At 45.8% G+C, this 18,992-nt stretch overlaps 1 protein-coding gene and 1 pseudogene across 1 annotated transcript; one reads left to right on the forward strand and one right to left on the reverse strand.

Annotated features, from left to right (window-relative positions):
* The first annotated feature begins 777 nt into the window (after window positions 1-777).
* On the forward strand, window positions 778-3,055 carry LOC146183779 (uncharacterized; annotated as a pseudogene).
* Window positions 3,056-8,472: 5,417 nt separating this feature from the next.
* On the reverse strand, window positions 8,473-11,474 carry LOC146183780 (uncharacterized). Its single transcript, XM_084608427.1, has 4 exons — window positions 11,420-11,474; window positions 10,251-10,400; window positions 9,852-9,932; window positions 8,473-9,566 (listed from the first exon to the last, which is right to left on the reverse strand). The coding sequence occupies exons 1-4, from the start codon at window positions 11,472-11,474 to the stop codon at window positions 8,473-8,475; spliced, it is 1,380 nt and encodes a 459-aa protein (XP_084464553.1).
* Window positions 11,475-18,992: the final 7,518 nt, after the last annotated feature.

Here is an 18,992-nt window from a genome sequence, read left to right on the forward strand (position 1 = left end):
CGAGCAAACCTTGAAAAATCTTTTAAAGATATCTGTATATTAAAAAAACAAGAACTTTATTTTTGAAATAAGCGAATTGATTGACACCATATTCACTGTCTGTTAAAAAAAAAAGCCGTAGTACTCCAGCGACGCCAGTGAACCTCGAGTTTCCTAACTACCTCCTGGATGCTTGATTCAACGCGGTTATGGTTCATCTTACACGCTGATAAAAGGCACCTTCATCGAATGCAATACTGCGGTGTGCTCGTGTGCGTATGTAGAGAGGCTTTTCTCATTTGCGTCGCTTCTAGCACACCCATATCGCGCGTTTTCCGGACTAAATAACGTTCAGCAATTTTATTTTGTTTTCTTTTTAGCTTTTAACAATGTGCAGAGCTTAAAAAGTTTGTTATCGCACTAATGGCAATATAATATATAATTGGTTAACAGGAAAGGAAAGGCGCAGTATATGTCACACGTTCTCTGGACATCTGAACCGCGCCGTAAGAGGAGGGAGGAAGGTGGGAGTGAAAGCGGAAACAGGGGAAGGGGAAGCGTAGTGGAGGGCTCCGGAGTAATCTCGACCACCTGGGGGGATCTTTAACGTGCACTGATATTTGCAACTTTCACCTCCTATAGGGGGCGGCACTGGGTATTCAATATGGCTGTCGTTGAGGAGATACCGGCTGCCGGATAGTGTATCCGGCGAACGTGTCGTGTCATTTTGCAGCCAACGCAACGTTCTTAAATGTTGCCATGTCTTTATTTAAAAGACCACTGACACTAGGATGCATTATGTCACACATCGGATGTGCAGAAACGCGTGTTCGGTGTCTTGTTGAAGGAGAAGAAGTTTTAAACGCAGGGCATATTATTTGTGCTGGTGTGAAGGAATGTACAGCCTCCTCGTATACCGTCTAAGGATTATGCCTGCAAACATCACACGTACGGCAAAGTCCGCACTAGCTGTGGTTCGAGTATGGAAACGACGAATTTATAAAGGTGGGTGCATGCGCTATTTACTAGCTGAATTTGTTGTCCTTGTTTGCTATGTCGCACCATTCACCGACGAGGGAATTCCCGTTGACTTGCCTCAACAAAGTATGCCATTCTTCGCGTCTGCTGTTCAGGTGTAAAAATATATTTTGGTCAGTGGGCCCAAATACGCCATGCAAGAGAAGTGCGCCTTAGGTTATGCAAGGTGTGGCAGCAGGCTAAGCTACGCCAACCTGAACGGCGCCCGAGCTCTTCCCTTGTGTTGCAAACAAAACAGGCGCCGTTTATATGCGCTTGTAAAGAAATGCATTTGCTTGCATGTGATCACTAAAGCGGGATTTGTCTTACAGTACACGTCGAAAGTTCACTCATGCACGCATTCCAGGAAGCAGATTTTAATGCAGTGCGAGCATTGCTTTGGTCTGCTCATCGTTTGATGAACCGTATCTGCAAAACGCCCCTTGGCGCAAGTGTTGCATCCATTACTAATTCGTCGTTTTAATATTGGCTCGCGGGAGTGCCGTCATTTTTGAATACTTTAAAGCGCATATTGTGGAAATTAGCTATGCTGTTTACTCCAAATATGAAATATATGAATGTTGCTGGAAACATACTGGATAGTAATGAATCATAACATGAAAATGCTTTTCCTGAAATCCAGTGAGTGAAATTTTTGGTATTACATTACAGGGCCACTGCTCATGCAAAGCAGGGAATTCTGCCTGCTGCAAACACATGATTGCAATGTTGCTTTTTACACACAGGTAAGGAAGCGCAGCGATGATTCCCGAGCGGAATGGGATCTTTTCACGTAAATCTGCCTGTGTTGTTAATTTCCAACATTTTTTGCCACAGTTAGCTGGGCTGTATCTTGTCTATGTGTGAATGTAGCAGTACTCTTTTGTAACAAAATTACAGAGTTGCTGTTGCAAATGCTTTATTACTATGCAATACCATATATTCACTGCTGCAGAACTGGCATCCAGAACTTGGACATACTCACATCCACAGACGTGAAGCAAGCATGGGGGAAGCTGAAAGCAAACAATATTTATCAGCCAAGAAAAGTTAAGGACTTGTGTCATGTGGTCTCGAAAGCAAGGATCAGGTTGGGGCCTCAAACACTTACTAACATCCGACTGCGGCTTATTGCTGCTGCTCCACGAAGCGCCCTAGCAAGGCGTGTTGAGAGCCGCTGCCTTCAGAGTCACAATGTCGAACAAAGTGCTGCGGACATATGTGACACAAACACACAATGTGAGCCCAGTTTATTATTGCAGCACATCCTTGCCAGCCAACATGCCCAGAAGTTTGAAGAACTTCAGTTCCACGAAATTGCATTTCAGGATTGGAACAAATGCACAATTTATAGAACGCTAAAGACAGACCGGTGTCCTCGTCTATCAAAAGTTCATGCCGACATGTTTGTTGTGAGTTCAGCACAGGCAATAAGCATTTGTGATCAGACAGCTGGCTAGAACAGCACACAATGGCAAAGAGAGCGAATGCTCTGGATAACTGGAAGCAAGGCACACACATTTTACAGGTTTGTGCCATCGCCAGATCAGAGCTGGGAAACCAAGGTCAGAAAATTGCTGACACAGAACTTTGCAGGCAACGACGCCACGAGATATGGGAAGGCTTGTGAAAAGCCAGCTATGGAGGAGTATATGTTGAACACAGGCAATGCAATGACATCAGTGGGCCTTGTTGTGAACCCTCTAGTTCCATTGCTCGGCTTCAGCCCAGACGGGATTGTCTTTAAAAATCGAAAGCCAGCCATCTAGCTAGAGGTGAAAAGTCTTACTCTATGCAAAACAGAAAAATTTCTGACCTTGTGAGGAAAACGAAAGTGCCGTATATTTTACCTGAAGGTGAAAATTATGCCTTGAGGCCCACACATTGCTACTACACACAAGTCCAATTGGGACTATTTCCCCTGCATTTGGATAAAGCCCACCTTATCGTCTATAGCAAGGTGGAGTCCTTAGTAATAACTGTAAGGAAATGTGTGCAGTTTATTGATGCAATAATTCCAAGACTGTAGTATGTGTATTTTAAACATTATCTGACATAGCTCGTAGATATGCATTGAAAAATAAACACAGTAATCACTGTGTGGAGATATGTGCTGTTATCACTATATCACACTTCATCTCTAACAGAAAGACCATCAAACACATGCAATCATGCAGAAATTCACACCCATTAACCTGAGACAAAGAGGCACCTTTATACATTTTATTTATTTGTCATATCATCGGACCAACTTGGTCCTGGCCAGTGCCTCAACACTTGTAGGTGGGCTGGCCCAGAGGATTGACGGCGCGCAGTATTGAACGTTGCAGACTAACTGATTACCCATGTCATTTCCGACAATACCTTATGGCCAGGAATTCACCTAAGAGTGATGGATTATGAATGGAGAGCCGACAGTGCTTTTTCGAGATCCCCTTTTAAGTCTAGGGTTAACATACTATTTCGATTAGAACGAAGGGCAGCCTGTGAATCGCTGTAGAAAACATAAATGAGAGTTTTAGGTAATTGAGGGAACGGCTGGAATTTGATGGTTATGGTACTGCAATGAAGGATGTAATATCACGTTCGCTACCCACACCTAAAGCTGAGGAAGACAGCTAGACATCAGGAGTGCAGTCAAAACGGTACTATGACATCCACTTTGCATGCCAATGGACAGGCTCATGTGACTCGACATTCAAAATATGTTGGAAAAACTTAACGAGGAGTGCAGAATGAACCAAATAATGAGGCTGCCTATGTCAAAACCTTTAAAGGCTCAAGATCACCATATCCTATCAAATAGTTGGCAAGAAAGAACGACCCGTAAGCACCAGCGTATCAAAAAAGATCCACCCAGCCCTGTGCAAAGGCGTGATATAAAAAGAAAATATATATCCATTTGCTAGGGTACAGTACACGTAGGTGCTGAATTAAATAGCCACAATAAGGATAGCAATGCCCTAAGGCTCTTTCATTAAAAGCGAAGCAATCAGTGTACAGAACATAATGGAAGTTGGAGAAATAGCCATAGATAGCCCTTGCTATCCATTGCAGCAAAACACAACAGTAATGTCTGTCTCTCAAACAGCAGTGCGGATCTCTTCGGAGAGTGAGTAAAGAAACCCTGCTGGAACACACCAAAGAGTGCACTGGTCCACCGGACCTCTGGGCGTGCAAGCATGTCCAGTAATGAGGCAGCTGACTGCATGCAGCCATCATACTCTCCCGTGAACTCGTCGAGCCCACTAATACGCTATGGGGATATACCACAGACTATTATAGGGTCAACAGAAGTTTTTCCATACCTAGTAAGAATATAAAAAAGGAAGAACACATAATCAGCAAAGTATGAATTCTCACTCTGCGAAATCCAGTAGCTTGAACAAAAAGCATCACGCAATGTATTATCTGGCCTACTCCTTAGGCGGGGAACCAAGCACAATGTTACACATGACGTGACTTTGCCAAAAAAACTACTTTTGAAGAAACACTTGACACAACTAAGAATGTTGAGAGGGCACCCTGCACAGCAGGGACTGTTCAGACGCACCTGGCGGGAAGGGGAAAGGCAGCTGTTTAGGCCATTGGGCTCACGAACCGAGATACGAATTTTTTCATTCCAGATAAATGTTTTTCCCACCTCTTACATGTGTGAGATAAGAAAGGGCATGAAGAATAAACATTGAAAACTATCACAAAAACTTAACCTCTGCCTTTTGAGGATATGGCGCAATATTTTTAAATGCTCCAGTGTACGTCTCTGTTAGCAAATTCTTGTTCGCTTATATGCACTTTGCAACTCGCTCAGTCACTAATCCCTAAATTTTTGCCTCCATTAGCTCACGCTCATTGCATAGCACAGAGTTGTAAGGTACCATATAAAGACCATCTGGCATCGACATAATGCCTCGCTTAACCATGAATTTTGATTGTGCCTGCGCAGCCAAGTAGTACCGCGTCTGTCTGGAGATGCAAGTATCCTGGCAGGCTGGTTTCTATATTCTGGTGTCCCCGTGCAAACTCCTTTTTCAGTGTGCATTTCAACCAACTAACCCAGCTTTCTACTCTCCACGTTAAAAAAAACCACGTAATCAAAATTTCTGGAGTTTTCCACTACGGTGCCCCTTCATGGATCACTGCCTTGTCGTGGCGGAAGGGCTTGCGAAACTCGATGAAGTCGTGAGCTCTGCTGTGTAGGGCTACCCAAGATAGACAGGTCACGGCAGAGAGTTCTGACAAAATGTGATTCCCTGGAGAAGGTAATGGCAACCCACTCCAGTATTTCCTGCCAAGAAAACCCTATGGCCAGTCACAATACCATTATTGATATGGCGCCGGAAGATGGGCCCCCCAGGTTGGAAGGCGTCCCACATGTTACTGGGGATGAACAAAGGGCGATTCCTAGTAGCTCCAGGACGAATGAAGCGGCGTGGCTAAAGCCAAAAGGACGCTCAGTTGTGGATGTGTCGGGAAGCGACCGGAAAGTCCGATGTTGCAAGGAGATATATCACATAGCAACATGGAATGTAAGATCTATGACGCAAGGTAAACTGGATATCGTCAAGCGAGAAATGGACAGATTGAACATTGATATCTTGGGTATCAGCGAGCTCAAGTGGACCGGAATGGGAGAATTTAACTCCGGCGACCATTATGTCCTTTATTGTGGGCACGAATCCAAGAGAAGGAATGGGGTCGCTCTCATAGTAAACAGAAGAATGGGCAAAGCAGTGCTAGGGTACAACCCCAAAAACGACCGAATGATGTCACTTCGGATCCAAGGTCACCCTTTGAACATAACAGTTATCCAAGTCTATGCACCGACCACTACTGCTGAAGAAGCTGACGTTGAGAGATTTTATGCGGACCTACAATGCCTTTTAGACCGCACCCCATCATCAGACGTCGTTTTTCTCATAGGAGACTGGAATGCTAAGGTCGGGAGTGAAGAAATATCCGGAATTACAGGCAAGTTCGGTCTTGGTGAGCCAAATGAAGCTGGGCAGAGGCTAGTAGAGTTTTGTCAAGAAAACAACCTGACCATAGCGAATACTCATTTTCAACAGCACAAGAGGCGCCTGTACACGTGGATTTCACCGGACGGTCTGTACAGAAATCAGATCGATTATATTATTTGCCGGCAGAGATGGAGAAGCGCTATTCAAGCAGTAAAAACAAGGTCTGGGGCCGATTGTGGCACCGATCATCAGCTTCTTGTTGCCAAAATTAAGCTTCGATTGAGGAAAACGCAGAAAACTAGAAGGCCTTTCAGGTATGATCTGGATCAAATCCTATTAGAATATGCTGTGGAAGTGAGGAATCGATTTCAAGAATTAGATCTAGAAGACAAAGAGCCCGAAGAGATGTGGACTGATGTTCGTGATATAATACAAGAAGTTGCTACTAAGTTAGTTCCAAAGCAAAAGAAATGCTAAAAAGCAAACTGGTTATCTGAAGAGGCTTTGCAAATAGCTGAGGAAAGGAGGATGGCAAAAGTTATGGGGGAAAGAGAAAGATACAAGGTTCTCAATGCAGATTTTCAGAAAATAGCAAGGAGAGATAAGAATGCCTTCCTGAACATACAGTGCCAAGCAGTTGAGGACAACAGCCAATTAATTAAGGAACACAAGAGCTTTGTATAAGACAATCAAAGATATCAAAGGAAGCTTCTGTGCCAAGCTGGGCGTGATAAAGGACAAACGAGGCAAGGACCTCGCTGAAGCCTCAGAGATAAAGAAGAGGTGGCAGGAATACACAGAAGAACTGTACAAGAAGGACCCGGATGTGCAAACCCAACATAAGACGGTTGTGATTACTGATCTCGAGCCGGGCATCCTGAAGAGTGAAGTTGAATTGGCCTTAGCCAGCCTTGCTAAGAACAAAGCTAGCGGAATTGATGGTATTCCAGCTGAGTTGCTTCAAAACCTCAACCATGACGCTGTTAACACTCTGCATACATTATGTCAGAAGATTTGGACAACCCTGCAGTGGCCACAGGATTGGAGGAGGTCAGTTAACATCCGCATTCCAAAGAAAGGCAGTGCCAAAGATTGTTCCAACTACCGCACGATCGCGCTTATTTCGCACGCTAGCAAGGTGATGTTGAAAATCCTCCAAGGTAGGCTGCAGCAGTATGTGGATCGGGAGCTTCCGGACGTGCAAGCTGGGTTTCGCAAGGGCAGAGGAACTAGAGATCAAATTGCCAACCTTCGCTGGATCATGGAAAAAGCAAGGGAGTTCCAGAAACCCATTTACTTCTGCTTTATTGATTATGCGAAAGCGTTTGACTGCGTAGATCACAGCAGATTGTGGCAAGCTCTCCAAGAGATGGGAGTTCCAATTCACCTCATCTGTCTACTCAGGAACCTGTATGAAGGGCAAGAGGCCACAGTCAGAACTGGGCATGGTCTTACTGATTGGTTTCCGATTGAGAAAGGGGTGAGGCAAGGCTGCATACTGTCGCCCTGCCTATTTAACCTATATGCAGAGTGCATCATGAGGAAGGCCGGTCTGGACGAGTCTTCAGCTGGAGTGAAGATTGCTGGAAAACGTATCAACAACCTTAGATATGCGGATGATACCACTTTAATGGCAGAAAGTGAAGTGCAACTCAAGAGACTTCTGATGCGCATACAAGAAGAGAGTGAGAAGTTTGGGCTTAAACTGAACATTAAAAAGACAAAGATCATGGCGTCTTGCCCTATCAAGTCCTGGAGCATCAATGGACAAGAAGTGGAAGCTGTGACAGATTTTCTGTTCTTGGGCTTCAAGATTACCTCGGAAGGAGACTGCAGCCATGAAATTAGGAGACGCCTGCTTCTGGGAAAGAGAGCAATGGTTAGCCTTGACCGCCTAGTAAAGAGCAGAGACATTAGTCTGCCAACCAAGATCCGTATAACTCGTGCTATGGTCTTTCCAGTTGTGATGTATGGATGCGAGAGTTGGACTGTGAAAAAGGCTGACCGCCGAAGAATTGACGCTTTTGAATTGTGGTGCTGGCGAAGACTCTTGAGAGTTCCTTGGACTGCCAGAAGATCAAATCAGTTGATATTGTCGACCATAAACCCTGACTGCTCATTGGAGGGTCAAATTCTAAAGTTAAAGCTCAGCTACTTTGGTCATCTGATGAAAAGAGAGGAGTCGCTGGAGAAAGATTTGATGTTGGGAAAGGTTGAGGGTCGCCGGAGAAGGGGTAGGCAGCGAACGCGATGGTTAGATGGCATCCTCGAGGCACTGCAGATGAAGTTATGTGATGTTATGAAGATAGTGAGAGACCGGAAAGCGTGGCTTGACATGGTCCATAGGGTCATGAAGAGTCGGACACGACTGAACGCCTGAACTGAACTGAACTGTCTCTCATAGCCTGAGTTGCTTTGGAACGTTCAACTCCACAAACCAAATAGCTGGAATTGTTGACCTGTTACTCGCACATACCACTGCTGTGAAACTCGTGTGAATTACAAAATTTGCCTTCTAAAATCTTTTGTCTGCAAGCACTGGTGCTGATGAATTAACAATGCCAGCAATTATAATCATCGCCTCATCAATACCAGCTAGCATTTCCCAAGGTAATGGGCCCTTTAATATTCTGAACAGCTTCAACCGCTGAATTGCCGGCTCAATATGCTCACGTGCTCGTGCAACTTGCAACCTTTTGGCTGCATCCTCTGGTGAAAACTGGGTCTGCTTCCGCAGAAAGGGGGGTTGAATAACATCAATCCCCATGGTAGTGCATGTGCTATCAATGTTAAATCCCTTGTCCACCATCACATCATCCTTAAAAAGCTCCAGTCTTCCTAATACATCTGAATCTTCCACGCATGCTTTATCAGAGGCACGACCTCCGAAGCAATCACTTAAAAATGTAATTAGTGCACCTGGCGATACACCAATTAAAGCTTTTACAGTGTGAGTACCTTTGTAGTGGGAGTATGTGAGAATGCGGCAAGATCCACAGTGGGATTTTTCCACCTCAACTTCTGTGCAGTCAAGCACTATCCGCACATCACTGTATGCTACAAAGCATTGAGGCCAATTCTGCTGCACTTCTGCCTTGCTTGGCCATGGAATGGCTGCTTCAAGGATAGCTGCCAAGGAGCAAATTGTGCCATAAAAATACCTGTATACAGTTGCCTCAGGCACTGCAAATAATGTGGCTAAGCACCTAAACGACAGAGAAGTCTTCAGACGCACAAGCTCTACCGTCACTCTTTCCAGTACGCTCCTTTCCACTTTAAGCTCGTCAACCTCAGCCACACAATCAGCGATAGAGTTCAACAGCTTCAAATCCTCCACACGTGTGAAGGTTTTCACACAAGTGTCAGTTTGGAACAAGTCAATAAGCGTTCTGCACGTGCTGGAGGCTGTTTCTGAGTTGACCAGAACAGCCTTATAAAATGATGTCTGGTCGGACTGCAGGAGAGCTTCGATGTTGTTATTCTCATCATCAAATTCCGCCCTCTGCGCACCAAGGAGAAGAAAAGCCGCAGCAGCCCAGCTTCTGCTTGTCTCCTCGTTTGCATCGTTGCCATCGTTTCTGTGTTCTGAGTTTTCCTGATAACAGACAGACAACGGGTAAAATAACTGCATTAAAAGAGGCAATAGAAACTGCGTATTTTCGCATTGAATACAATACAAAAAACTGAACACTGAAAAAGTTTCTGAGTCAATTATCTGGAAACGTCACAATTTCTCATGCAGAAGAGAATTAACTCTTAAAAATGCAGTTGGTCGTTAATCACGCTTTGACTCTTAGCATTGAACAGGTTTACTTTATGTAACCACATATAAATTACACTATATCACGCATTCAAAACCTAACTACATGAAGCCCATTTCAAAATTAGACAATAGGCTTGCACTTACTGAATTGTTCTGTAGTGATGAGCAAGGAATAGCTGCAGAGGCATCCCATGGATTGGCAGTGTGAAATCCTGAATAGTGCATACAGAGGAAACGTTGCATTCAATAAACATAGTATCTACACCCGCAAATAACACTGGCTTTAAAGTTTGTTCGATTAGCATTTTGTGCAAAAATAAGGGGCTGAGAAAAAAATGTTTCTCACTTTCCGAAAAATGAAAATGTACAAAACATGGACACTTTTGGCAACAACATTTAACAAGATATTCCATGCGCTTAATGTGTAACAAGCATGATTGCACATGAATGTTGAAACAACAGTTAAGATTTCACTTCATAACAATTTCTGATAATATGTAACCTGCCGGATGTACGAAAAACTGATCCACTTGCTACTTTTGCTGATGCTCGCCTAGATCTTTCAGCCGATGCTTGGTCTCTCGCTGGATCCTTGTTATCGAAGCTCCGCACAGGTAGACACTGAGACGGTACTGCTGTCTTCTTTAGTAGCCTTCGGGCTGGCCTCCAAATTTCTGGATCTTGACAATGGGAGGTCATATTTCAGTAACATTTCCTACGTCGGCATTTCATAGCGCACATTTTTTTCTTTTTACAACCTTTGGAGACAAATAAATGTGGTTAATACAAATATCAGTGAAAGCTGGCAAAGAAAAAAGGAAATATTTTCTCAACACTAAATCTGACTAACAAAATGATAACTCAGCTGCAACGTGTCTGTGGGTTAGGCATTTTAGCCCTTTTATACCAGAACTTTTACTACAAAGCTGTGACTGAATGCACGTGAGATCTGAGCTGTCCAAATATGATGCAATGACCACATGAATGCTACCATCAATGGATGCAAATTGGGATCAGCAAACACTATGATACTGCTATGCAAGCCAAAATTTGTGTCCTTAATTTTATGCTACATTAAATAATCATAGCCTTGAAAATTTCATTCATTATTAACAATTTGTAGTCGTTGTGCTTGCAAAATAATAATTGCAACCTGAGATACAATGCGAATAGCTAAAAACATAAAATGAGCCTAATCAGTCGCACAGCCGTTGCCGATATCTTGTAATATTGCGTCTGTCAATCCCAAAGCACAGTCGGCGAAAGCAGCACTGCGCGTATTTTGCAAAACAGAAGCTAAGTCCGCGGATGCCCTCGAAAGCATCGCAGTAAAACAGCACCCGGAACTTCTGATTTGATCTGTTTAATCCTTCTACAGTTAAGTGCTGCTTCTCCCAGCTCCACAGCTCTGAGATTAGAGCACCGAGCGCAACTTGGCGGATTTCATCCCATTCACGGTGGCCGCATTTTAATACAGGCGAAAGTAGTAGTCGATATATTTAAGCGCATGTTAAAACATTTTGGTGCAGTCAAAACTTATCTGGAGCATCTACCAAGGCCTGATTGTGCCCTACATGGTTTTCGAACAGATTTTTTAAAACCTGGTAATCAAAATGATTTCGACGTGCGAATAGTAATCGCGACTATGTTGCAATGCGTCCCAGCCTCACTTGTAAAACAGTACAAAATATGCACTTACCAGTTGTACCCCAGAAGAAATCCTCGGACACAAAGTGTGCGCTGGACACCTTCATCGCTTCTGTGACGTGCTTTCCGATGCGAAGTTTCACTGTCCATTCCTTTCTCGTGCGATCTTCGCAAGGAAAAGAATGGAGGCTTACCTCGCCTTTGACTGCACGGTGTGTGCACTGCGGCACACAACACATTTTCTGGCTCTTATACTTTTTGCTCATAATGAACAAAATGGAAGTCAAAAGAATACTTGGACTCAAAACGCCGGTCCGAGTTGAGAAGAACCACCGCAAAAAGCGATCGCGGCAAACTAAAGCAAGAAAGACTCAACGATGTCGCTTGAAGCAAGCAGGGCCGGCAGACTGGGACGCGAGCGGGCTACGGGGTATCCCCTCATGGAGGGTTACGACGGCTTCCGCATAGCGCCACCACCGTCTGTGAAAGTTGCGAATTGGTGGCTGCTCCTGGCCATGATGGGGCTGAAACAGGTAGGTCACCACCGCTTGCGGCGTGGGCTGGCCTTCCACCGAATTTTTATCTGTTATAGGCCGTCATTGCACCCATCACCGCACCACTTCGGTGCTGGACGGCGGCTGTTGCGTCGCGCGTCTTTCTCTCCCTCTTCTGTTTCTTTCTTCTCTATTTTCTCTTCTGTCCGCATGAGGTGGCGGAGGTGCCTCAGCTACAGAGCCAGCAGCAGGCCCGTGCATTTTCTTTCCGTTCTTTCTGCAGTCAACAACAGCACTGATATCGTACATAACACGGAACCCACTTCGTTTCGCCTTCATTGAAACGCAGCCGCCGGCGGTCGAGATCTGGCCTAGTACTCCGGCACAGTAGCCGGGCTACCTAGGTTCGGTCCCGAACGCCGGCGGCTGCGCTTCAATGGATGCGAAACGAAGTGGCGTCCATGTGCTTTACGTTGTCAGTGCATGTTAAAGACCCCAGGTGGTCGAAATTACACCGGATCTTTAACGTGCACTGACATCATACATCAAACGGGTGCCCATATCGTTTCACTTCACTTTAATACCTTAAAGACCCTCGTCACAGGGTATTACATCAAAACGCAGCAATATAACTGCTCAGTTCTCCAAACGCATGCCGGTTGCACCTTTGTATTTTTATGTATAGACAAGTGCTCACAGGTCGTTCGCATGAAGTGCATTAGTTTAAAAATGTTTTTCGCTAGGCTGCAACCATGGCTGCAATTCAATGCGAAGTTCTGACAAAGACAGCTGCTCAAACAATGACTCCATGCTGGCGTATTCGTTAAGCTCTTTCAGACAAATTACGCAATAGGAATGCTCTAAAGTTACCAGAAAGCACGGTAAAGGTTCCTAATGCCGACGTTATAATTTTAGTGGTGTATCGAAGTATCGAAGATACAGTACCGAGTATCTGCATCGAAACTCGATTTCGATCCTGTATCTTGTATCGGTATCGAAGATAGGATAGGATAGGATAAACTTTATTGCTCTGCTTTAGGTATATTACCGACAGAGTTCTTCCATCTTCTTTACGTCGATGGCGTGGCTCTGTCTCACAGAGTTGGTGCCCCTAATCCAGGGCACCACTGAGTTTTGCTGCTGGCTGGGCATGAATGACCACTTCTCTTTGGAGGATTGGGTTGCCACTGGAGAGCATACTCACACACTGTTCCGCTCTCGGATTTTCTAGTTTGTGGGAAGCTTTGTTTCTATCGCATTCCCAAGTGATGTGTTATAGAGTATAGCACCGCACCGTGGAAAAACGTCTCTTTATTGGTTAGGGAACATTTTGCTTAAGATGTGTAAATTATGGAAAGTTCCAGTTTGCAGTTTCCGCCAGTAGACTGCTTCGTGTTGATTTAAGACGTTGTGGTGAGGAGGGTATATTTTATTCTCGTCCCTTTATAATAACTTAGTATATCAGAATACTTTTTCGAAGTATCTTGCCCAGCCCGGAAGTTATCGTAGGGCGTAAGTTTTCTAAGAGGGGATAACTGAAAAAGGGACCTGTTTCCAGCAGGTGCAAAGTTACCCCCAAGGCCTTCTAAAGGAGGTAAATGACCGTGCTATGCCTTTTTACCCCTTTGTTAGAGTGTGGAAGTGTTTAAGGTTCAATAGCACAGATTTCTGTCTGGTAATCAGTGCAGATGATATAATGAGGCAGAGGTGGGCGACAATGCAAATTTTGAATGGAGTGAACCACGTGGAAGACATGCAGCGAGAGAATATGCTGTCGGTGGAGGAACGGGCGCCTAGTGTGAGTGAGAGGGGAATAGAGAAGAGGATGAAAGCCCCTTGCCCCCGTGTCCCGGGGAGCCACGTATGAGGCATCCGCGTACGCGACTCCATGAGCGTAGAAGGTTGGACTATGATGAGGGCAGCGTCATGTCTTTGGCCAGCATTCAGGCCAGCATGTATGGGCACAGAAGCGGTGTGTGCGTTGCTGCATGGTGTCAAGGTTAGCGTTCTTTCGATTTCCCCATCGGGCGTTCCCCCGTCATATCTTCCATTATTACATGCAGCGTTTGCTTCGCTTTGCAACCGTTACTGTACTCGCTATACCTGGCTCTATTCAGCATTGAGGTAGAGCTATAAGCGTCATGAGACAATGCACAATACAATGCGGAAGAAAAAAGTAGTGAAGAAAAAAAAAAGTGAAGCACCTTCTTTTTACCATCTTCCAACGTGCCAGTCGCGCGTGCTACAGTTACGTATTCTTCCCGCGGACGCGGACAATCGGGAATAATTGCTTTTCTCCACGCAGCCTCTATTCCACCCCTCTCACCCGGTACGTTTCCTGCCCATTTCCCCTCTCCCGCTGGTTGTTAGCGTAGCGCCCGCGCAGCCGTGGGCGCTTACGCTGTTAGTGGCCGTGGTGGGCGCTCGTGCGCAACCAACGCTACGACAACGCAAAGGCCAGGGTCAGTCAAATGAGGAGCCTCGCCAGTCGATTATGCGTGGTCGTGAGACGAATACAGAGAGCCGCGGCAGACGGGTGCATCGCTTCCCAAAAGTCAAGGGCCTCAGAAGAGAGACGCAAGCCCCGCTGTTAGTTCTGCTAGCTTTGCACTTTCATTTTATTTCGTAGCTTTTTTTGCATCCTCTTCGCGTTACGTCGAATCGTCTTCCTCGCAGTCGCAGGGTGTATAAGTGCTCTTCCTCTCTATCATCCTAAACAAGCACACCTTCACTAGTTCGTCTTTCCTCGTTGGCAGGTGATTCAGAAGAGGGAATATATCTGGCTGTGCCTTAACAAAAAGGAAAGAACTAAGCTAAGGATTCCTGGGCCAGAGCATACTGTGCTACCACGACCGCAGACGCCCGCGCTTTCGTGTTTTCGTTCTCTGCTTTCGTAACGGTAGATCCACGTGTGAGAGCAGTTTGCGCGTCCCTTGCCAGCAGTCGGTATAGAAATCTTACCTGTAGTCCTTAATACGTTGCACCACTTTCAGTGTGGAGAAATCTCTTCAGAGATGAACTCTAAATCTTACAAGAGCTATGAACAAATAGAATTCAGTGCTCTATCTGCGGACTCTATGAGAAATGTTTAGAGGTACACACTTGTTCACACAAGTCCGAAACCTGAAGTTTTGTAGAAGGCAGTTGGGAAAATGCCAGTATGAACGCTGTGGGGCCACTAAATTTAAATCTTGGGTATTTGCGATTGTCCCATTGCATTTCGCTACTCGTGTGCATGAAGGCAAACATATGAGACACCTCGATATATCAATGGGTTAATAGCAGAACGCGTTGCGCGTTGGCCTAGATCACACATATAGACAAGCGAACCGAGCGAGGACTTATGGACATGGGTGGTCAGGCTGCTATATAACCTTTTTTTTTTTAGAAATTCAATTCCACCGCACTTCCCTAGTTACATTGGGTTTGGTAATTGACTGTTGTAACAAAAAGCTAAGTGCGGGCGCTTGACTTGGGGGCAAAAACATTAAAGCATTTCTGGAAGCTGCGTCTTGTGTACACATTGCACGGAGCTGGCCATAAGTTAAAAATAAGTTAGTAAACCGTCGCGAATTCATTATGATTTCCTCTACTGTAGAGCAGGCTTCCTTAGACTTAAGCAGAAGCGGCTGTATATGGGGGTATGAGTCAGGAGGCCATCCAGCAAGTCTAGACAACCGAGATTTGTCGATGTGAAGCATTATCACGCAACACCTAATGACTATAGCAAAGCAAGATAGACGGATATGACGTAGCATTTTTACTGAAAACAGAGCTTTTCAAGTAATAAAAATGCGTAAAAGCAAACTACCCGCGTCATGATCTCTTGGGGATTTGTACAGCTGCCAGGGGTGACGTATTCATGAGCCTTCTCGAGTAACGCTAGCAGGGTGCCAAGGAATTGACTTTAGGCGCCGGGAGTTTTTTCGGAGAGGGGCAGGGTGTGGGAGGGGGGCGCGGGGGAGTGGAGACGTTGACGGTTGAAAAGAAGATGTAGTTGTTTTTAGTAGTCACCTGCATAAAACAATATTGGCGTGAATTAAAGGTGTGCCTTTAAAAATGTGGTATGGGGTGGAAGGATGGGGAGGCGTATATACCCCTTTAGGTTGCTGCCAGAGAAAGCACTGTGCGCAGTCGCAGTGATAAACTGCAGCGCGGCGAGAGTAGCAGATGTGTAAAGGGCCTCATAATTACGACCGACGACGAAGAGTGCATTCCCTGCCGACAAGCATAATACCCAGCACACGGCGGACTACATACAGCTGGATAGAACAGACATCGATTCCTTTCCGCTTGCGAACTACAAGAAGCAATTCACGAAGGTACAGCCATGAGCAAGAACAAACTTTTTGCACAAAATTGCAATGTTATTGGTATTTTTCTATTAAATATCATGGCGACCTACAGGTATTATGCATCCAAAGAAAACCTCCTTGAAAAACTAATCTGTTCTTGACAAACAAAATTATACAGTAATCAATAAATGAATGCTCAAAATTTTTCTAGCTCATATTGATCATGACTGTGCATTTGACCCGTAATCACCACAGATGACTCAATCACGAGGGACGCCTTCGATCATACTTATGGCGCAATTAGCCAACACGCGACAACCGAGAGTTTGAAGAGCAATGCGCGTGGAAGTTTACGCCCAAGTGTAACGTTTAATGAGATACATCATAACACCACTGCTCCTCGCGTGCTTTGAAGGACCCCTCAAAGCATCCGTGCGCACTGAGAAAAGAATGCAGTGCATAGAAGGACACACGCTCAGAAGCACATTCGACAAGGGTCGAGTTATCTTTTCGAGGGAAAGTGCCAAAACGTGGAACAATGAGGCAGATGACTAGTCACACGTTTCCTTCTCAAAACTCGCTCTTTCTCCTGAGTAATAAACTCGACCCGCAGTCTCTCGAGTTCAGTAGCCCAGTACGAGCCAGATGTCCCGACCGGATTTACATAAAAAGGTTTCTGTCGGGCCGATATCACGGCTAAACCTGGTCTCGAGCAGGGGAACCACTTGCAGGAAAAAGGAAGGGGGGGGGGGGCAAGCTGGCGTCCGGGGCTCTATGCAAACGAAAACCTCAATGTTCTCGTTTCCTGGTGCTTCCCGAGGAGTGAGGAGGCGGGAGATGAGGCGATAGCCCGACAGCGCACGGCAGCGCTAGCAGCGTATCCAGCGGGTCGGCCCGAGCTGCAGTCGGTCTGAGCCAGCCCGACATGACGGTTGCTGGCCGCCACCGTACGCGCACGCTGCAACAAAGACAGCGGAAAAACACGGCGAGGCGGCCAGCGCCTGTGACTTGTCGTCGTGATGGTCGGCTCGACCATTCACAGGACTGGTGAGCTAGTTTGCCGCTGCCCCCTTTCTGTTGTTCGGAAGTAGCTGCTCGAATTCGTGGAAGAGCTTCATTGCAAAGCATCAAAGAAATAACGTCATCATAGTTCATTTTAATAGATGCATTGAAAATTAAAGAGTTTCGGCACATCCATGCGCGATTTTTTCACCAACTCAATTACATTCTCGCAAAAAAAATGGAAAGCAGAGAACGTTGGTATAGTGTTCGGGCAATAATGTTCCTTTCTCAAAAATGTCTTGTACTTTCCTTCAACCTCCATTTAAAGAGTTAGCCATTCTCGTAAATGTGTGCCCTCCTTGGGATAGGGAATCCTAGAGGAGAGGAATGCAAACAGGGTAAGGCATAAGTACGCAACCTCTTCCAAACAAAGAGCACGTGGACACTTGCACGTGCAGGGCCCGAGTTGCAGTGCGTACTGGTTTGAACATCGGAGAGGGAAAAAACGAAAAAAAAGGACACAGTGATTGCCACACATCTCGGCGGAAACATTAACTGCGACTTCGGGGAGGGGGTGAGTGATGGAAATAATATGGAGAAGGAAAGATGCGGGGACTAGTTGCGCATTCCATTGGCAGAACAGGAGCACTTTAAAGCACCTAACAGTACTCGCTTGAAAGTCACTGTGTTCGAATGGGCGAACAGGAGCAGGGCTACTGTAATGCAGGGGCAGAACAAAAGCTGTTTGGCGACGCCGAGTGTGCTTGGAGCTGCCCCCTAGCGAAAGGCACAGTGCGAAGGAAGTCACGTGACGAAAACGCGTCATACCTTCTTTTTTGTTCGTGTTTCCGTCATTTTGACTCGACTCGTTCTCAGGATGGTAAACAGTCTGGTCACGTCATGCACATTCGCTCCCGCGCCTGCTCTCGGGGAGCGCAGTGTGTTTCAGTGAGAAAGTAGGGAGTTAAACCCTCGATGTGCCCCTTCTCTGCTCATCGCCGCTTGCTTCTTAAGCTTCTTTTCTGGCCCTAACTCCTCGGCGCGAACCTTAACGACGCTGTGAAGGGATGCATGCCGAAGAAAAGAATAAAGAAGGAAGATATCTTGGAAAATCACCGCGTGCAACAGTGCGATTGGAGGACAGCTCGAATCAAAGCCACCAGACCAGAGGCTGCCATCCGTTCTTTCAGTTCTCCTCCCTTCTTTAAAACGGTTGCACCTGTGCCGATAGTTCGTCTCCCATCTTTGGAGCGTTCGGACTTGTATTCACTGTTCAATGAGCGATCAATGGCAACCGGAGTCACTAATGCACACGCATATGCGCCGCGCTACTCACATTAGGAGATTCTTTAGATTTACGGGAAATATCTTCAAGACCAATTACCCGGAGGTATTTTCGTATTCGGCTTGCCAGATCTGACTGCCAATTAGAAGAGCGCAAGTTCTATTTTTGTTGATGTGCAAAATGTTTTTTAAATCCTTAAACCGAGACCATAGCGCAACTAAAAGGCGTGGATAGCTGTTGATTGCATTGGTAAAACGTTTATTCGGGGCCTGCAGTAGAACGCGCGATCGCGCGCGCGCGCTCCGGACGGGGCCTACGTCGTCCTCTGGGCACCGGCCGCGCGGCTTGGGTACCCGCTCGCCGTGGCACAACACCTTTATTGTCCACAAGAAAAATTGGCAGGGTCTTTATAAATTATAGACTGCGGGGTACCATTGGATAACACTGCGTCAAGTGCGCTTGCGATAAGGGTCCGGGTTCAGCAGGGCAGCCTCGCATTGCGTGGATTCAGGGTTGGGTAGTGGAGCGGTGGATGAGCTTAAAAGGTTG

Source organism: Amblyomma maculatum, chromosome 7, assembly GCF_055883805.1.
Source record: "Amblyomma maculatum isolate TAMU_Amacu chromosome 7, ASM5588380v1, whole genome shotgun sequence".
NCBI lineage: Eukaryota > Metazoa > Arthropoda > Arachnida > Ixodida > Ixodidae > Amblyomma > Amblyomma maculatum.